Below are 18,264 nucleotides of genomic sequence, written 5' to 3' on the forward strand. Positions count from 1 at the left end.
GTCTAATTTATACCCACTTTTTATTCCACTAGGCTTCTCTGCAGGCAACAATGCCAAATGTTTACTTGCTAGATAGTTACACAACAATTTAAAGCTCACTAACCTAATTTAATATACAAATTGATTCATACAAGAATTGCAAAATAATTTATCCATTACATATTCATACAAATTGATATAACATTTTCTTTCTTTATTCATTACATATTCTTATACAACATTGGAATAAGGGAATAATTCCAGCACAAAGTCCCTTTTCCTAACTAAAGAACCATATAGACTTGCCAGTTGTTGCCAAGGAATTCCAACCATCAACAACTAACAAAACTAACTCCATAAGCCGACAAGGCATACACATACCCACCAACTTATAGAAAGTACAACTTAATTAATATATATTTTATGCTATCTATACTCTATCCTTAAACACTTAGTCACAAAGTTCACAAAACATTCTTGAAGAAGTTTTAAAATCAGGTGAACATTTTTTTTTAAACCCTAAAAATCATTCAAAATCTCCATTTACATTGTACTTACATGGATGAAAAATTATGCACGTAATTGGAAAAATGTGTTTTAAATTTAGACTTTTAGATTTTTGAAGACTACTACATCTACTTCTTGGTTAAATCAGTCTCTGCATGATGTCTTTGGTCTTTATGCTTTCATTTGCTACAGTTTATTGGTTAAACTTATTCTTTTTCTTGTAGTATAGATTTCCGGATAAGATCGTGTGCGAAACTATACTACAAGAAATTCTATGGATTGTGGAAATCTTATATCACTAAACTTATTATTGTCCATGTTGGAAAAGTGTATACGAAATTATGAATAGAATATGAGAGAAAAAACTTAACATCCATGATGTCAAGGATAGCTAATGAGATAGCAGACCCTACCACTTTTTCTTTTTGAAGTGTTGATCTACCATTCAATTTGATAATGAGCTCCCCCATTCTCTCAACCATCTCCCCGTTAAATAGATCTTGAAATGAACTTGCTACCAATTTCACACAAAAGACAACATTAGTTAGTCCTCAACTGGGATATCAGGATTTTTTCTTTGCAAGGGATATTTGCTTCTAAATAAGCCTTTTGTTGATAGTTGAAAGTGGGGTTAAATTTCTCAAGGTAATATTTCTTCTTTCTCCCTAACTCCTTTTCTCACATTGGCTTATGATACTTATTTACAACAAATATTTTTATTTCTTTGCCAATATTAAGGGCAAACATTCAAGTGAATGTGTGCACCATTTGCTCATCCACTTATAGTTTTGCTTTATCCATAACGTATTTCTTTCACTAAAAGACTTCTTTAAACAAAACATTGGGCCAATGTATTTCTTGAGAGTTTATTTGGGAGTATTATCCCATCTTGCTATGTCCTCTTCTCGCTTTAACATTCCCCCATAGAACAACAATGTATAGTAGTTAGTAATATAATGCAACTTCATATCCATTATTCAACATTTATAAATTTGTATTAATACAATATAAATTTAACTATAAACTTATATTAATATAGTATAACTTTATAGTTTATTAATTTTACATTAACATAGTATAGCTTTATATCAATATTTAATATTTATATATTTATATTTTTTTAAATGCAATATTTATAATTATAAACATTTATTATATATAAATATAAATATAAACTTATAATTATTATATCAATGTTTTTAGTTTTATTATTTATATATTTTATCGATCAGATAACATGATTAACAATATTTTTAAATGACTTGTTTAAGATTACTATTTATTAATAATATATGGGGATGACCCCACAATGCAGCGGTTAGCTGCAAGCCTCCTACATGGGAGGTATTGGGGTTCCTACATGGAAGGTCTTGGGTTCGAGTCTACTCGACCGATTTCTTAGCTCTAGGGAAAAGCTAAAAAATACCGCTTCAGCTGTGACTTATATATATATATATATATCTTGTGTAACCGGGAGACATGTCTCTGACACCCTAGCATGCATTTTGGAGACCAAGATGCGTCTCCAGTACTAGAGACCTTGCCTAAGACATATTCGATTGCAGGAAACTTTCAGATGCGGCCTCCCAAAGCCTCTCATCATCTCTCACACAAAAGGCACCATCTCCCACAAATAAAACAATAAAACCTAAAAGTTAAAAGTTAAATGCGTGAAGAAGCTAGAAAATAAACATGTAGCGGAAGGAGAAACAAGATTTGACGTAGGGTAGGAGCCAACACAAGCTAACAAGACCATAAGTATTTGCCATTTGGCTACTTGCAATTTGATGCAAATTTCAAAAGATATTCACTATACTCTTGTTGTTGTTCTTTCAATTCCTTTATGTAGACTTTGCAATCAACACAATGGGGGTGATTTATACTAGATCCTTGGGAGTCGAGAATTTGGTTGTCATAATACATTTTCTTTCTTCATTCTTGTGAGGATGTCTATATTCATATTCTCACATATAATCACACAAAATACCAAAAGGATTTGTTGTGTTGAAGGAATCAACTTGTCAGTTTGGGACCTTGCCTCTGTTAATGCATTAGTAGCTTCTACAAGATAAGATTTCCCTAACTCGTTAATCTCCTCTATTCTGTTTTGGTTTACTAATCTATGCTATTAGATTATCTGATTTATGCTTTCCAAATTGAATATGTTTATCAGACTGTAACTTTGATCTTGATTATGATATTGATATTGGATAAAGATGGATTAGATCGACGACCTGCTTAACATAGTTAAGCATCGATCTAAATGCTATCGGGCTAGTAACCCGATAGCATATTAATGTCGATTCATTTATGAATCGGCATTAATATACTATCGGGGTATTAACCCGATAGCATATAATGCTATTAGTTATTGTTATTGTTTATATCGATCCATTATAATCTGCTTTAACACCGATTCATTATCGGGTATGTTTATCGATCTGTTAACATATACAAATGGCACCGATTAGTTATATCGATAGACATTCACGACCAAGTGACATCTTGGTCGGACATGTCCGATCAAGGTGCCACTTGATCGTGACTGCCTTGCTATATATACATCATTCAAAAGAAAAGGAATGACAATTGAAATCGATACATGTTCATCCTTCAGACGTGCAGAAAAGAAAGACGATATTATTATTGTCATAGTAATAATACAAAAATCAAAAATACACTAACATATAACTTGTTCATTAAATTGAAATTGCAATAACATTTATAGCCTCAAGTTTGTATGAAATTTTCTTGGCTATGGATGATTTGGTTCTAGATGAACTCTTTGCCCCTTTTATCTTATAGATCTAGATTGTTGTTGGGTGTTTAATACTTCCTTTTTCTCCTAAATGATTTTCATTGCCTATTTAGTATTTGGGCATACCCTTGCCAAACAATTTGCAGTGTTGAAAGTTCAATGTCATGATATTTACAATAAAATAATAAATTATATTTAAAAAATTGTGTCTCCAAGTACCCTCATCTCCTATTTTGAAAAATAGACATACTGATACCAGTACCAATCTCCCGGCAACCTTGTATGCTTCTATTCTCCGAACATTGTCACTATTTTTTAACCAATGTGTATGAGCTGGTAAACCTTGTGGCTTAACTTTAATACATAAGAAAAATAGAACAATTACAAAAATAATAATAGATTAAAAAATATGGACAAATATATAATGAAAGGAATTTTAAAGAAAACAATCAAAACAAGATTCACGCTGATGCCCTTTTTAAAACAATAATACAACTCTACAGGTTTGATAGGCTAATCTCTATAAATTAACTCCCTCAAAAGAGGAAAATATGTATCCAATATACTAGAACAAATTTATCTGTACCTACAAGTTTAAAGTTTGTAACAACATCACTAAGAGCAACTTTAAATTTCAAAATTCAGATTTCTAGTAGGATATACAGGTTTTGGCGAGCACCTAAGAGAATTAATAAAAATAAATAAATAAACTATCCCTGTAATGACATCTCATTTCAAATATTGTGATCAGTTTTGAAGAGTATATGAATCAACAAATCTAATTTATATACAAAAGAAATAATACAGAGAAAGGTTAAACAAATCGAAATGACAATGGAACTTCATCTTGGATATGCTAGATTACCTGAGGGCTCTGACAGCAGTGCACCAGCTTAGCTCACTACTTGGTAAAAGGCCAAGACACACCCTGTGTGCGACTCTCTGAACCAAATGCATTCATTGTCTAGTCAGACAAGAAAACAACTAAGTATGCCACAAGGGCCCAATCAATCTTGAATCATGGAAATCGTACGCAGAGTGTAAAAAGAATTTTATATGAGAATATCCATGTCAGTATTAAGTATTAAGCCACAATTTTAATCTTAGATCCTCAACAAACTTATTTAATCACAATAACACAAAAATACAAACCCTTTATTAAAAGTGCAGGTACAAGACTTACATTAATATGGCATAACTTCCATTACAAATAGTGTCATTGATTAATTAAATCTAGCAGTGAAGTTATGGTGATCCAAGTGATCAATCAGTCAACCAAAGTGGAGGGTAGCTTTATTAGATTCTCTCTTGCCCATTTTGTAAAACCAATTGTCCAAACAGGCTATTGATGTGCGCGACAAGGGCACAGATAAGATAAAACTGGACCTAATACAATATAAGCTTATTAATCAATTTTCTATCTGAACTTTGCAAAGATGGATAACATGGACCCTCGGATGGTGTATCTTCCTCCTTCCAAACAATTAAAGCTCTTAACTAATGCCCTCAACAAAAAACAAAACGAAAAAAAAAAAAAGACTTAATGGTGAAGAGCACTCAACTCTGAAAAGGAAGAATAATCAAGTCACCTAGTACATAACAAAACAAAACGTTGGAAGAATATTAGTTCTACTCTATAACATGCTTACGTTTGGTCGCTCAAGAGCCAATAGTGTTTCATAGAAAGGTAGGAATGCAAAAGGGACTGCTATTAACTTATTAGATTTTAAATTTTCCTTAAGTTTACAAAAATTTTGAAATATATGAATGCACTTTAAAAAATATATACTCCCCACAAGATACTGAGAATAGGTAAAGTTAACTATGAGAATATACCTTCATTTATATCCATCCCATATAATCATGGCATTTATTCTTTTCTGATGCTATATTAAATATATTGTGTTCAGAGTGCCTTAAAGACATCCATCATATCTTGGAGTTCTTGTGCATTGATCTGCTTAAGTGTGCTTTTACTCTACTGTCAACCATAGCACTCTCCACTTAAATATCACAGAAAGTCCATTAAAAAAGTACAATAATACGATCTATGTAAAGGAATATCCATGCTTTATATTATGTAAACTTATATCATGTAGGAAAGCTGATGTGGTGAACGCTTCAGCAATCAACAGCAATTGTTCACTTAACTTTGTGGCAGATATGTATATTGATTAGAAATTCTCTTAAAGCACAGAGGTTTAGAAATCCCTTGACTCAGGAAGGCACAGCATCCTCCTATTGCTGTGTTTATCTTCCACAAAACTCTTACTCTACAAAGGATCAATGAATCATAATGGTTGGATGCCTCTCACTTTAGAAAGGTATTATTGACTATCATATGAGCAAGAACCTTTCTCAACAATAAATCAGCAAACCAAAACATAAAGATTTTTTTCAATTAATCGGAGTTTAATTAGAGAAACTTTGGGAATCCCAAAAATGCAGGAAAACTTGGGAAAAAGGAGGAAAAACTACTGGTTTTCATACAAGAGGTAATTTAATTGCATATAGAGAGAGTGAAGAAAAATGAGAGTCTACATCATTGAAGCAAAAATATTTCTTGAGAAAATCTCGGCAAACCAAAGGAGAGATATTTTCAATTTCTTGGGATAATATTGTGAAAATATTGGGAATAAAAAAATGCAAAAAAAAATAAAAAGAGAGAAATAATTGATGTTCTCTATATTTAAAGGCATGTCAATTGCATAGTGGGAGAGAGAAAGTAAAGGTACACCATTAATTTTGAAATATGGATTTTTCTCATTAAGTTTGAAATAATTATTTATAGTGCACATTGCACAGTGTGTTAATACATAGTTCTGCTTCAAAGTTAGAAATCTCAAAATCAATCACAAACTACAAAATAAAAATCTCAAGCTACAAAGTGACAACTACAAGAAAACACAAGGCAAAGGAAGCCAACAAGGCTAGCTACCATGAAGTACAATCAACTAGACAGTTGTACTTCTTGATGGTCAAGCTCAAATATTATGCCATAGTTACATTATACTTACACAACAACAGCATGGCAAACAAAAAGCATAAATGGTATTCAATTACGCAGATTTAGATTGGGAATAGACAGCAAACCAAAAAAAACACTATAATACTCATAAAAACAAAAGAAAATGAGTGAAAATATAATTTCATGCCAAATAGAATGCATAGAAAATGAAACAAAGTCCAAATTTCAATTATAGGATATAAATAAAGATTCAAACTTCATTATTGTCAATTACTCTCAAATACTTATTACATATCACTTTTTCAGTTGGTTAAAACTATATATTCTCAATGTCGTAGACTCATTACAAATAACTCAACTGTTAGATAAAAAACAAAATTGGAGAGTACATAATTCAAAATTCAAATATTCTCAATGTCATAGACTCATTACAAATAACTCAACTGTTAGATACAAAACAAAATTGGAGAGTACATAATTCAAAATTCAAATAGCTGCTAAGGCCGCCATGACTAGATATGTAAAGCAGATGTTGATGCCCTTGCAACCCTTGTGTTTGCACTTTGAAAGCATTTTGTCCAAATGACCACTTCCATGATCATCCAAAACATCATTAAGGATATCCAAATCCTCTTCACTAAATGTAGGATCCTCCTTGACTATCATCCATTTAGAATCAAAATCAATCATCTAGATCAATTGGTTGATCATCTTCAACACTACCTAAGGTGACCAACGATGAACACAAAAGTTCTCAACCTACTATTGTAGTTTACAAAAATAGAAAATAATTGGTATTCATAATTGAAAACTTTCTAATTGCAATTTTCCTTCAAGTGAAGATGATGGTTGTGATGGATGAAGATCAAACCATGTTTACCAACCGTCGCACCGTAACTACCATCCCTCGGTTACTGAACTAACAAAGACAAATACAACTTAATTAACTAGTTTTATACAATATTGCCGCCAACAAACCAGTCATCCATTGTTGGCTCAATTCGTTGCATTTTTAGAGTATATATGCTCAAGCCTCAAATACAACCCAAAGACACTCACAAGCAAAAGAACTACATGGTTGGGTTAGCATTTGCATTGACATCGAACGAAATGATTTGCCATCATAGCCAAAGTACTCCAGCCATTGCGTTGAAATTAGATTAGTTGCACAAGCAAATTATATTAATAAAGCCAAGTCACTAATCATTTAATTCCATTTAATGTAGAATAAATTGTATTACAAATTATTAATTTAGAAATGTGTATTCATTGATTCCACTACACATATGTTAGAGAAGTTCTTTGCTTTCATATACAAGAAGTTGTCTGTACAATAGACATGACAATGCATTTAGTAATCCGATCTAGAATTGATGATCTCCTAAAATGGCATGAATCTCTTCTTATCATTTTGCATTTTGGACCACACTACCTCTATTGCCCTATGCAAGGCCTCATAGAATCAAGCGACCTTGAGCACTCAAAGAAAGGGCTTTGAAACTTGCACAATCTCTTTGCATCCATCCAAAATGCATCATCAAATACAAGATGTGAAATAGTGGTCGCATCCATCTGACTAAAAAAAGAGCACTCTACCGAATTTGATGAAACAATCATACATTTAAGGTTAAGCTTTTGGATACAAATATTCTTAATTGCCAAGAAATTAGTGGCAAACCTTGTTGCCCCAATCTGATGAGCTACATTCCCAATCCCTAACCTACAATTTTCAAGTATGTGTCGAGCCGCAACCTCGGCCCTAACACCCAATCTGCAATAGCATCATGACTCTTCAAATCTCAATGTGATGTGTAGGTGTCAAAGTAACTTGTACTCTACCATGGGCCAAACTGGTGAGATGAGGTGAAATGCAGTGAGGTTCACCGAAATGCATTTGCATTGATCCTTTATTATACTTTCAAAAAGGTGACATGACAAGTCATCCCTGCCCAAGATTGCTTGTCCTCAAGCAATGCCAACTGGGGCAGCTTAAGTAACTCCGTGCTAATGAGCTAAATCATGATGAATGTTCATAGAGCCCTGATCCTATATATATTAGATGATGCATCTTCTACCAGAATCTTTTCCAAACTTAAATGTTCAAATGTCTCCATGTCAATATCATGAATCCCATTGTAATACCCATGCGAACTGGAACTTGTACCTTTCCACCTTCAACTTGGATCTAATAGTGAAGAAACCAACTATCCATATGCTTGTGATTGAAAAAATCCACAAACTCCCATAAGACCAAGATCTGCTCTATGCATTTGCCAAATTATCTTTGTTGTGGCTTATTGATCCTCTGATGAGTATGATGATAATTCCCTTGAGTTATAGTGGATCCTATCATCATAATATAGGTTGGGACATTTATGAATTTGGAACACTCAACTTGCATACTAGGTGGAATAAAGTTATAGAAACCAAAATCTATTCCAACCCTCATCCAAAACAGGAGTGTAGTCATTGAAAGGATTGTTTCCTACAGCTCCCCTAGTTGAACCCTTTTACAGACAGCAAGGTTCATGAAAGTTATCCAAAGATCTGCAATTTGGCAATTGGATATGATTGACAATAGCAATCTATAATCAAAAGCCCTGAAAATTAGCAGTATTAAAATGGTACAATAGCTACAGTATTGAAAATCTCTTGCACAAACCAACAACTTAGAAACTGGAAGCAACCATACAATGCCTCAAAATATCCCAATAGCAACATCAAATAAAAGATCATTCAATTCTTTGATTGAATACACCTATATAAACTCATTGCCTTTGAACTTTATCTCTATAATGTATTTTTCAACGAGATGTGAAAAATGTTTGTCAATTATGATGTTCGCCCCTTCCAAATTGGTGTTATAAGCTATATCTAGGACAACAAAGACTTACCATAACACCCCAAGCTTTATAACTTCAAAGATAATCCAGATCAGATTATACAAGGCTGGAAGATGGTTGTCACAATCAAATTTGCCTTGAAATCTCGCTTCAAACAATGATATATCAACTGGACTATTTGCACTTAATATTCCCAAGGGATGAGACTTTTTACACACAACATAAGGCAAATGGACCTTCCCAAAAACATCCCTCTAATATTGCATTTCTCCACTCATAATTAGAGTTATAATGGTTAGAAACCACCCTCTACTAGTTGCAAACACCTCAATAATGATAGTGGTTTAAGAATTCCATCATCTGACTAGGAGTTCTTCTTTGGTTGTCGCTAAAAGTGGGACTCGCTACAGATGTTGAGGGCAACAGGTCTAAATTCTTTGGAAGAGATTTAACTACTACCAAACAATCTTTCATCCATAGATCAATTGCAACTCTAGGCTCTCCTTCTTCAGTGCCTAAAAGTTCTACCCCTTCTCCCTTGGGTTTCAACTCCATTGTGGACTCTCCCCTAGGATGTATCCTTGGCATGCCCCATATTATGTTTAACTCTCCTATGAAATACTTGTTGCATTCCATGTATCTAGCTACTATGTTCGAATGCTATTGTGCACACTTGGTCTTCTTATGTGATGAAGGACCTCAAACAACTAGCTAAACTTTATGACTATACCGTTGAGCTAGAAATAAACCATCACAATTCACTGAGCACCTTATCCTCATTAGTGCTAGGATAGCGAGAGTGATTACACCCCATAATGGAACCTTCTCACTAACATTACCAAGCAAGAAATTCCTCTTTAAATGTACCACTCCAGTACAATCTATAGCTTGAAACATCAAGACCAGCATTATTAAATTAATGTAGTAATTGCAAGTATGATAAGCTCTGCCCAAGTCCGCCAAGTGATTACTGTAGGGCTAGTAAACAGCCCTACATAGACTGAGAACTCTTCATAAGAAGCTACCAACTGTAAATTACTCTTCATTGTAGCTAAGAGTCCCTACAAAACCACCTACGTTGCCAATGAAGTAATGGGGTGGTTGTTAACAATGATGACAGCAATATTAGGACTGTAGCCCTAGGAATGCCTCTACTATGGCATAAGGATACTCAACCGCCTCATGTTTTGCTAGAGACAGGCATCCAATCTTGCTCATGTTGTGCTACCCTATTATATACTAGAATTTCTCCCTAGAATCTTTCAATGAAAACAACATGCCTCATTAACTTGTGATGATATTCTCTGCTCAGTAGTAGCCATCAAAAATCGAGTTTCATGCATTGCTGGTCCAAGCTAGACCAAGTACAAGCTCTAATGTATGACTCTCCTTTGAATAAGGTTGTAGTTGATACCAATTGAAACTCCACATAGAAGTCTTTGTGTATCTCACGTTCACCCATAAATGACAACCAATCGCTCTACTTCTATGATGTTCAAAATTTGGGGTGTCTCATTCTTCATGAATCCTCCAATTTTTTTGTAATTTGACAACACCATACCAAGCTTAGTCACAAATCATTAATGTCAAAATGACACCCATTTCAATTACCTCCATCTAGCATCAGACTTCTCCAAGTGACTATCTCCATTTGGTATTCAAGGTAGTGAAGTGATAGTTTGGTGAATGCATCCCTTGCCCTTGAATGTCCATGCAAACCTCTCTTGGATCTATCATGTGCAAATCAGTACTTTTCTTTTCATGACCACCAAGCTCATCAATCTTGGAGCAAAAGAGTTTGACACTTCCTAGTCAACCTCTATGTAGCCAGTGTGTATCATCATGGCATTTCCTTTCGTCATGTCAGCAGTTGTAGAAAGGGCAAAGGGGCTGGAAATTGTGTGGCTCATTTTGGGTAACACTCTATCATTTTGCAGGTATCCATCAAAGCTCCGATCAAGCTTAACCATTGTTTTGTTAGCATGTAAGGGATGGACAAATCTACTACTGATGGTGAGAGTAGTCCCATCAAAGACACAGTCTCCTTATCCCACACCATTGCATGTAAATGTCCTTGATCCCGAACAAGGGAATCCCCATACCCCAAGTTATAGGGTATCACCTCAATCTCTCCAATATTATTAAGGTTTTCATGATCAACTTTCAATTCCTCTTTATAGGGATCAATCAAAGTTAAATCAATTTTCACAACAGCATAACTAATATCTTGCAGATCATCATCAGAAGGCCCAATCATTCCCATACATCGCAAATCATCATTACATGGTGCAATTACTTCCATACTGAAAAATTGGGTGGATGTTTCTAGGAAATCATTTGCAAGTATGACACATCTTCAACATATAATACCAACTCGTTGTCGAGGATGATGTTGTGCTGATATTGGATCTCACTACCTTCTATAATTGAGGTGTCCTCTTGTTCTTTCTCTACAACAACTTGTGTCTGATATTTTCTTTCTGCACTACTATCACAACTTCTTTCTTGACCTCACTACCTTCTATAATTGAGGTGTCCTCTTGTTCTTTCTCTATGAGAACTTGTGTCTCGAATATTTATTTCTTCTCTACTATCACTTCTTTCTTGACCTCTTCTTGTGATTCTAGCTCTAATGTAGTCTTCACTATTTTAAAGTTCCAATGTCCTAGGTTCTCCTTCTTTCAAAATTGATTCCTTCGACTCCAACTCCTTGATCACGTCCTTAGTAAATTTTGAATCTTCCTCCTCTTTTCTCCCTCTTCTTATGTAATTATAAAGGCTTCCTTTATTTGGATTCCTACTGTCATCTCTATCCCATCGTTCCATTCCAAAACTTCCTATATGAGGCTGCTCCACATGCCTTCTCCTCCTATGCCCATTCCCTGTTTTCAACTTACAATATTCAAAAAAAGACAAGTCACGATGGATGGTTGGATCTAGGGCATTATACTCAATGAGATACCTCTCCATTTTCTTGTCAAGGGTGTATAGGTTGTTCTCTTGGATTCCTTTTTTCCGAAAATTTGTCCCAAGATTGTTCTATTCTTTTGTCCATTTGCTCTAGAATGTGATCAAAGATATCTTCAACTGAATCTGTAGATCTTCCTCTCTAATTTCCATTTTGCAGCATTAAAAGTTAACTTCCACCCTATAGGGTGGCTAGATCTTGGCTTTGATACCAATGATATGTCCTTTTCCAAAAAGTTTAATGAAACAACAAATTTGAAGCACAAGCAACAATATTCACCAAATAACATACACAAACCATATCCCCCAGCAAAAAATTAATTAAACTCATCAACACACATAACTTGCACAAATGAATCGCAATACTTATATTAATATCAGCACAGTAAATGGGATTGTTTACAATTATTAGAGCAGCAACACACCACATTAATAACAATGCTCACAATAACTCACTACACTTTCCTACAATGCCTTGCTCTGATGCACTCCGTAAGTGTGAATGCCCTCCAAGAACCAAAGGATTTTTGTCCACTAATTCCATTCAACCAATGGGATTTCGTCCACTGATCACAGCCTCCAATGAGTTTTTGTCTACAGAAAGACTTGGACACAAAGTGTCCAGAAAATAGAAGTAGTGTCCACTAATTCCATTCAACCAATGGGATTTCGTCCACTGATCACAGCCTCCAATGAGTTTTTGTCTACAGAAAGACTTGGACACAAAGTGTCCAGAAAATAGAAGTAGTACTTCCACACAAATGAGGTGCAATGGTTACACTGATCACAAGATATACTTTGGGTAATATATTGGAGGGCAGGGAAAAAATCGCAAGAAATGAAAATTGCCTTTGTTAAGAGTAATTATTTACAATATAAGTGAAGTGTCCAGAAAATAGAAGTAGTACTTCCACACAAACGAGGTGCAATAGTTACACTGATCGCAAGATATACTTTGGGTAATATATTGGAGGGCAGGGAAAAAATCGCAAGAAATAAAAATTGCCTTTGTTAAGAGTACTTATTTACAATATAAGTGAATTGATCTTGAAATGTGTAAAAAACTGAATATGAACGAATGTAACTTAGTTTAATCTACAAAAAAAATTTGTAATATAAATTGTTTTTTATGAAAACGATTAACTTAATAAAATGTTTTTTAATTCAAATATAAGTGGATTGATTTTGAAATGTAGGAAAGGCAATAAGAATGAATGCAAGTTAATTTAAAATACTGAGTTGCACAAAATGTTTTTTTTATATAATTTTTTTTACAATGCATGGATACTATTAGAGATCGGTTACATTAAATATGTTTGTCGTTGATCGTTCTGATAGTTTATCTAATTTAATTTTTATTTCAAGAATTTTAATAATAGCAATTATCATATAAATTTATTAAATATTATAATATAAAGTTATCATTATTATTAATAATAATTATAAAGATAAGTTCATCAAGATTAAAGCATAAATCAGGTTATTAGAAGGTAAAGTGCAGTAAAATTAAAATTTACGTTGTTCAATATGCAATAGATTTATTTTTGCTTGCCTTAATATTATTATATATTAAATTATGATTAAAATTATATCTTATTTATGTGAAAGAATTTAATGTTGTTAAATATTTTATCCTATACATGTTTAACTATTAGAGTAAAATATATTTAGGATTATCATGTGCATGATTAGTTAATTTATATTGTAGGATCAAAATATGACATGTCTATCATAATATTAAAAAAAATACTATACAAAACATTGAATCGAACAGTAGTAAGGCAATGGTTTTCAAATTCAATTACAATTATGGATGCATTTATGGTTAGAATCTGGTGCATAAATTTTATATCAAAAACATTAATTCCACGTGTTTTTTTCATATAATTATTAAATATTCTATTATATTTAGTAATAATAATTCAATTGAATTTTTTAATTTTAAATATATAATTTTTAAATATTTAAATTATAAACATTTTAATTGATATAGCTTCTCAGTGCTTGTCCATACAAATATATACATACCTACATAAAATTCAACTCGTTTGTTTGATTTGTTGTTAGTTTTATTTATAATATTGATAATTATATAATATATACTTTTAATTTTACAAAATCAACAAAATATTTAAAATTTTATCAATATTACATATTTATAATTTACTATATCAAATATTTATAATATTTTTAGCCAAGTCAAATTAACTCAAGATTAATATCAACTCTATTTTCACTTCGTGATAAATACTTTTAATTTTTACAAAAACCAACAAATTATTTTAAATTTCATCATTATTAAATATTTATAATTTGAAATTAACATAACGCTTTAAGTGCTGTATCAAATATTCATAATATTTTTTAGCCAAGTAAAAATTCACTTATGATTAATATCAACTATACTTTCAATTTGTGGTAAAATAATGGCATCTCTTCAACTAATTACTATAACTACATTATAAGGGTCTAACACTAAATCAATTGATCAATATAATCATATTTGTGCCGATTAAAAATCAATAAATAAGTAATACATCCAACTTCTCAAACTATCATCTATCTTGTCTTCAAATTAGTATACCATAACTCATCTATCATCTATTCTACAATAAAACTATAAACGCAAGTACTCACCACCACGTGGCACTTGCTTTTATTAAATTTAAGTCACTTTAAGATTATTTTTATTTGAATTCAAATTTTTAAACTATTTAAAGATTTTTTTCATTTTATTTATATTCTCTACTTTAAAATTATTACTTGTGTTACTTAATTGAAGGTTTTATGCACTTCAAGATTTATTTTAGTTCATTTTAAATTCATATAAATTTTAGTATATTTACTTTCTTTAGTTTACATTCAAATTTTATTTTTTTTATTTACTTGTTTCCATGTTACCAATCTACAATTATAAATTCCTATTCCCAAAGTAGATGGTTGTTTTTCCCAATATTATAGCCAATCAGGACTTTCCAAGAAATTCCTATTCCCAAAATAGGTGGTTGCTTTTCCCAATATTATAGCCAACCAAGATCTTTCTAAAACATACATTAAATTTTAATGTTTTAATGAATTCCAATAATATCATCCTTCTAACAATAATCAAAACCTTGGCCTTTCAAACCCTCATTACTCTCTTTGCCGGAAGATTATCATTGCAAGCTCAAATGCATGGGAATTAACAGAATTTTGAGCTTTATATAGATTAGGCAAGACTGACAAAAGAATTGATTTACCCATCAACTAAATTAGGAACTTTATTGCGGAAAAAGTAGCTACCTTTAGAGTAGTTTTTTTATAAATATTCTTATAAAATATTATAATAACATCAAAGAGTAAAATATTCCAAGAGCTATTATGAAGTTTACTAACTCAGAACTGAATGAATACAGCAAAATGGTTACAGTTGCTTGGTTAGAGAGCTAACCAATAATTTATGTAAAATGGAAAAAATGAAAAGATTTGTGCTGACTATAATTGATCATGGCACTCTAGTGACAATTTTGATAACACGATGACCAAAGCAAAACCAAAATTATATTTATGAATACTTACGACTAGATTTTAGCTGTTATAAATTTTACTAACTCAGAACTGAATGAATACAGCAAAACGGTTACAGTTCCTTGGTTAGAGAGCTAGCCAGTAGTTTATGTAAAATGGAAAAGATGAAAAGGCTGACTATAATTGATCACATGGCACTCTAGTGACAATTTTGATAACACGATGACCAAAGCAAAACCAAAATTATATTTTTTTAAACTGAACCCTCGCCCTCTATGTTTCCCTCCCTTACCTCTTTTGCGCACCCCTTCCTTATTTCCAAAAAACTTGAACCCACATCTAGAATCCTTCTCTTTTGTAAGCAGTCCCGCCCTATTGAGGAGTCAGGGCAATCTGAAGGAAACAAAACAAACAAACAAAAAATTGCTCTCGGAAAGTATGTAAGTCACTGAAGAACTAACCTGCAGAAAATTGCAGCTCAAAAAAGCTGGCCACCAGAAGCTTTTGAATGGTTCAAAAAATTCAGGCTTCTGTGCACGTTTTGTCCTGTATTCTGGATCGTTTCCCTCACACTGGATTTAGGTAGCCGTAGGAGGCGGTGCCAGCTACATTTATTGGGGTTCACTGATGACATTTATCAAGGCGTTCTGAACAGAATTGTTTTGATAACTATTTATTTGGGGCAGAGTGTCACCTATGGCGTGCTAGACGTGCTCATTATTAAGGATTATTTACGCTTTAAATAATCAAGTATTTATATCATTATTAATGAATTTGTATGTCACCAATGGATTCAGATTGGAGGTTGTGCGTAAAAACCTTTAAACAATTTGGTGGCTGATATTTTAGATAATTATTTGCAATGGAGTTTTTTACAAAATTTGTACGATTATTGTTTTCCAGTGGAAAAGAAAAGCAACCAATATTAAAAAAATCACAAACACAAAACTGGAAATGATCCATGCTCTTGTTCGCTTAAAAATGGAAAGAGACCTGGAACCCATTTTTTTGGCTATGATATCAAAGGAAACAATCTGGATCACATCACATCCTATTAAATACAGGAACAAAAAAATGCAGGTTTTGTTTCAGTCTCGCTCTGTCCTTTCCCGATTCAGTGGCCATGCTGACGCTGAATGAGCATTAACTTGGCCTATTATTACACGACATAACATACAAGGAAATGGGCAGAGCTCACAGGATACATATAAATGCACGGTGAAGTTTTCTCATTCCAAGAAAAAAGCAGGCGTAGATGGGGAAAACCGATTAAGGAAGACGTAAACTTTGTTTGTCTGAAACTATTGTCCGCCAGGAAATTTTTCAGGCGTGAGACATCACGCTTTCTATAGGAGCTTTCTTAAATATAATAGCCTATCGGCTAATAACATAACATAATCTCCTCGGTATAATTGAAATGTTTCCAAGCTTTATAAGAAATGCAGTGTAATGTCCCTTAAAACTCTCTAAGGATATTGCCTTCTATTTTGTCTGTTATGTTGTCAACTTGTAGCAAAAAGGGGGACCAAGTATGACTGTTGTGTTGAAGCATAGTTTGGAATGATATAAATAGAAGGTAGGTCATACAATTTTTATCTAGCAATGGTCTTCCTTGAATATGTAATCAATAACTTCTTAAATACATAGAAGGTACCCACTGAAATATAATATTTACTGAAGTATGAATCGACACAGTATTAAGGTGTCAATGCATTCTTCCTTAATGATTGTACATACTCTGATTATTAATATAACTGAGTTCTGATCCACAGAGTAGATCTCGCTGAAAATAAAAGACCCAATCCTTGTGACAATCTAATCGATTTTCCTGAATCACTTCTATATGTTCATGCAAAGGAATAGATCTGAATTATGCTAAGTTACGGGTTCAGGTTCGAACAACCAGTACACTGGTATGGCAAAAGTTTGAAAAGGGATTTGAGTTCGTTTGGGTTCGTTAGTACAAAAACATGTAAATTATATATATATATATATATATATAAGCATGAATTAAGATTAGCATGTCACATAGCATCATATAAACAACAAAACCAACATAAACTTGTAATCATAGCATCATGATCATACCATAACAGCATCATATACATCAAGTTTAATATCAAAATGATAAAATATTAAAGTATCATTGTTTCAAATTTCAACAATTTAAAGTTTGATCATCAAATAGATTCTCTAATTCATCATCCTCATTCTCCTCCTCCTCATCATTGACATTGACATTAGATGAATCAATGCCAATGCCAATGCCACTTACACTTGCACTTGCACTTTAAGTTTGCTCGCTATCTGAGTCATCAAATGCAACAAGCAGAGAAGTGAAAGCAAACAAAACAGTATGCTCTGGCTCTATATCCCACATCTTCGTTTCCCCTTGCTTGTAGTCATGTTGCTTGTGTGAAATGAGCCAAGTTAATGTTTAAAAACTCACTTTTAGGGCTATATTTTAATTTTTTAAGTGGTAGAATTTTAAAAAAATTAAATTTTGCAAAAAAAAAACCATTTTTGGGCTGTCCGACCCCTGGGTTCGACCTGGGTCCTCTTGGGTTCTACCTGGTCCGAACCAGGCATGTGAATCACGAACCCTGTCTGGACCACAAGCGGACCGGACCAGAACCCCGGACCAGGACCGGACCGGACCGGACCAGTACCAGGGGTCTAGGGGGCCAAACCAGTAACCTAGGAATTATGTAGGAAGGAATAGGGTCTGCAACTTA

The 18,264-nt window shown here is 33.1% G+C and overlaps 1 protein-coding gene across 3 annotated transcripts in view; it reads right to left on the minus strand.

The window, feature by feature from the left end:
- Nucleotides 1-18,264, minus strand: part of LOC131036210 (tRNA wybutosine-synthesizing protein 2/3/4) — a 172,567-nt gene that overhangs the window by 39,630 nt on the left and 114,673 nt on the right. For 2 of the 3 annotated variants that reach the window (XM_057968055.2, XM_057968056.2), the window contains one exon: nucleotides 4,110-4,186. The exons of the other annotated variant lie outside the window; for it this stretch is intronic. In XM_057968055.2, coding sequence (XP_057824038.2) covers nucleotides 4,110-4,186 — 77 coding nt within the window. The remainder of the gene's footprint in view (nucleotides 1-4,109; nucleotides 4,187-18,264) is intronic. 3 annotated transcript variants of the gene reach the window in all.

This window comes from Cryptomeria japonica, chromosome 10 (assembly GCF_030272615.1).
Source record: "Cryptomeria japonica chromosome 10, Sugi_1.0, whole genome shotgun sequence".
Taxonomy (NCBI): domain Eukaryota; kingdom Viridiplantae; phylum Streptophyta; class Pinopsida; order Cupressales; family Cupressaceae; genus Cryptomeria; species Cryptomeria japonica.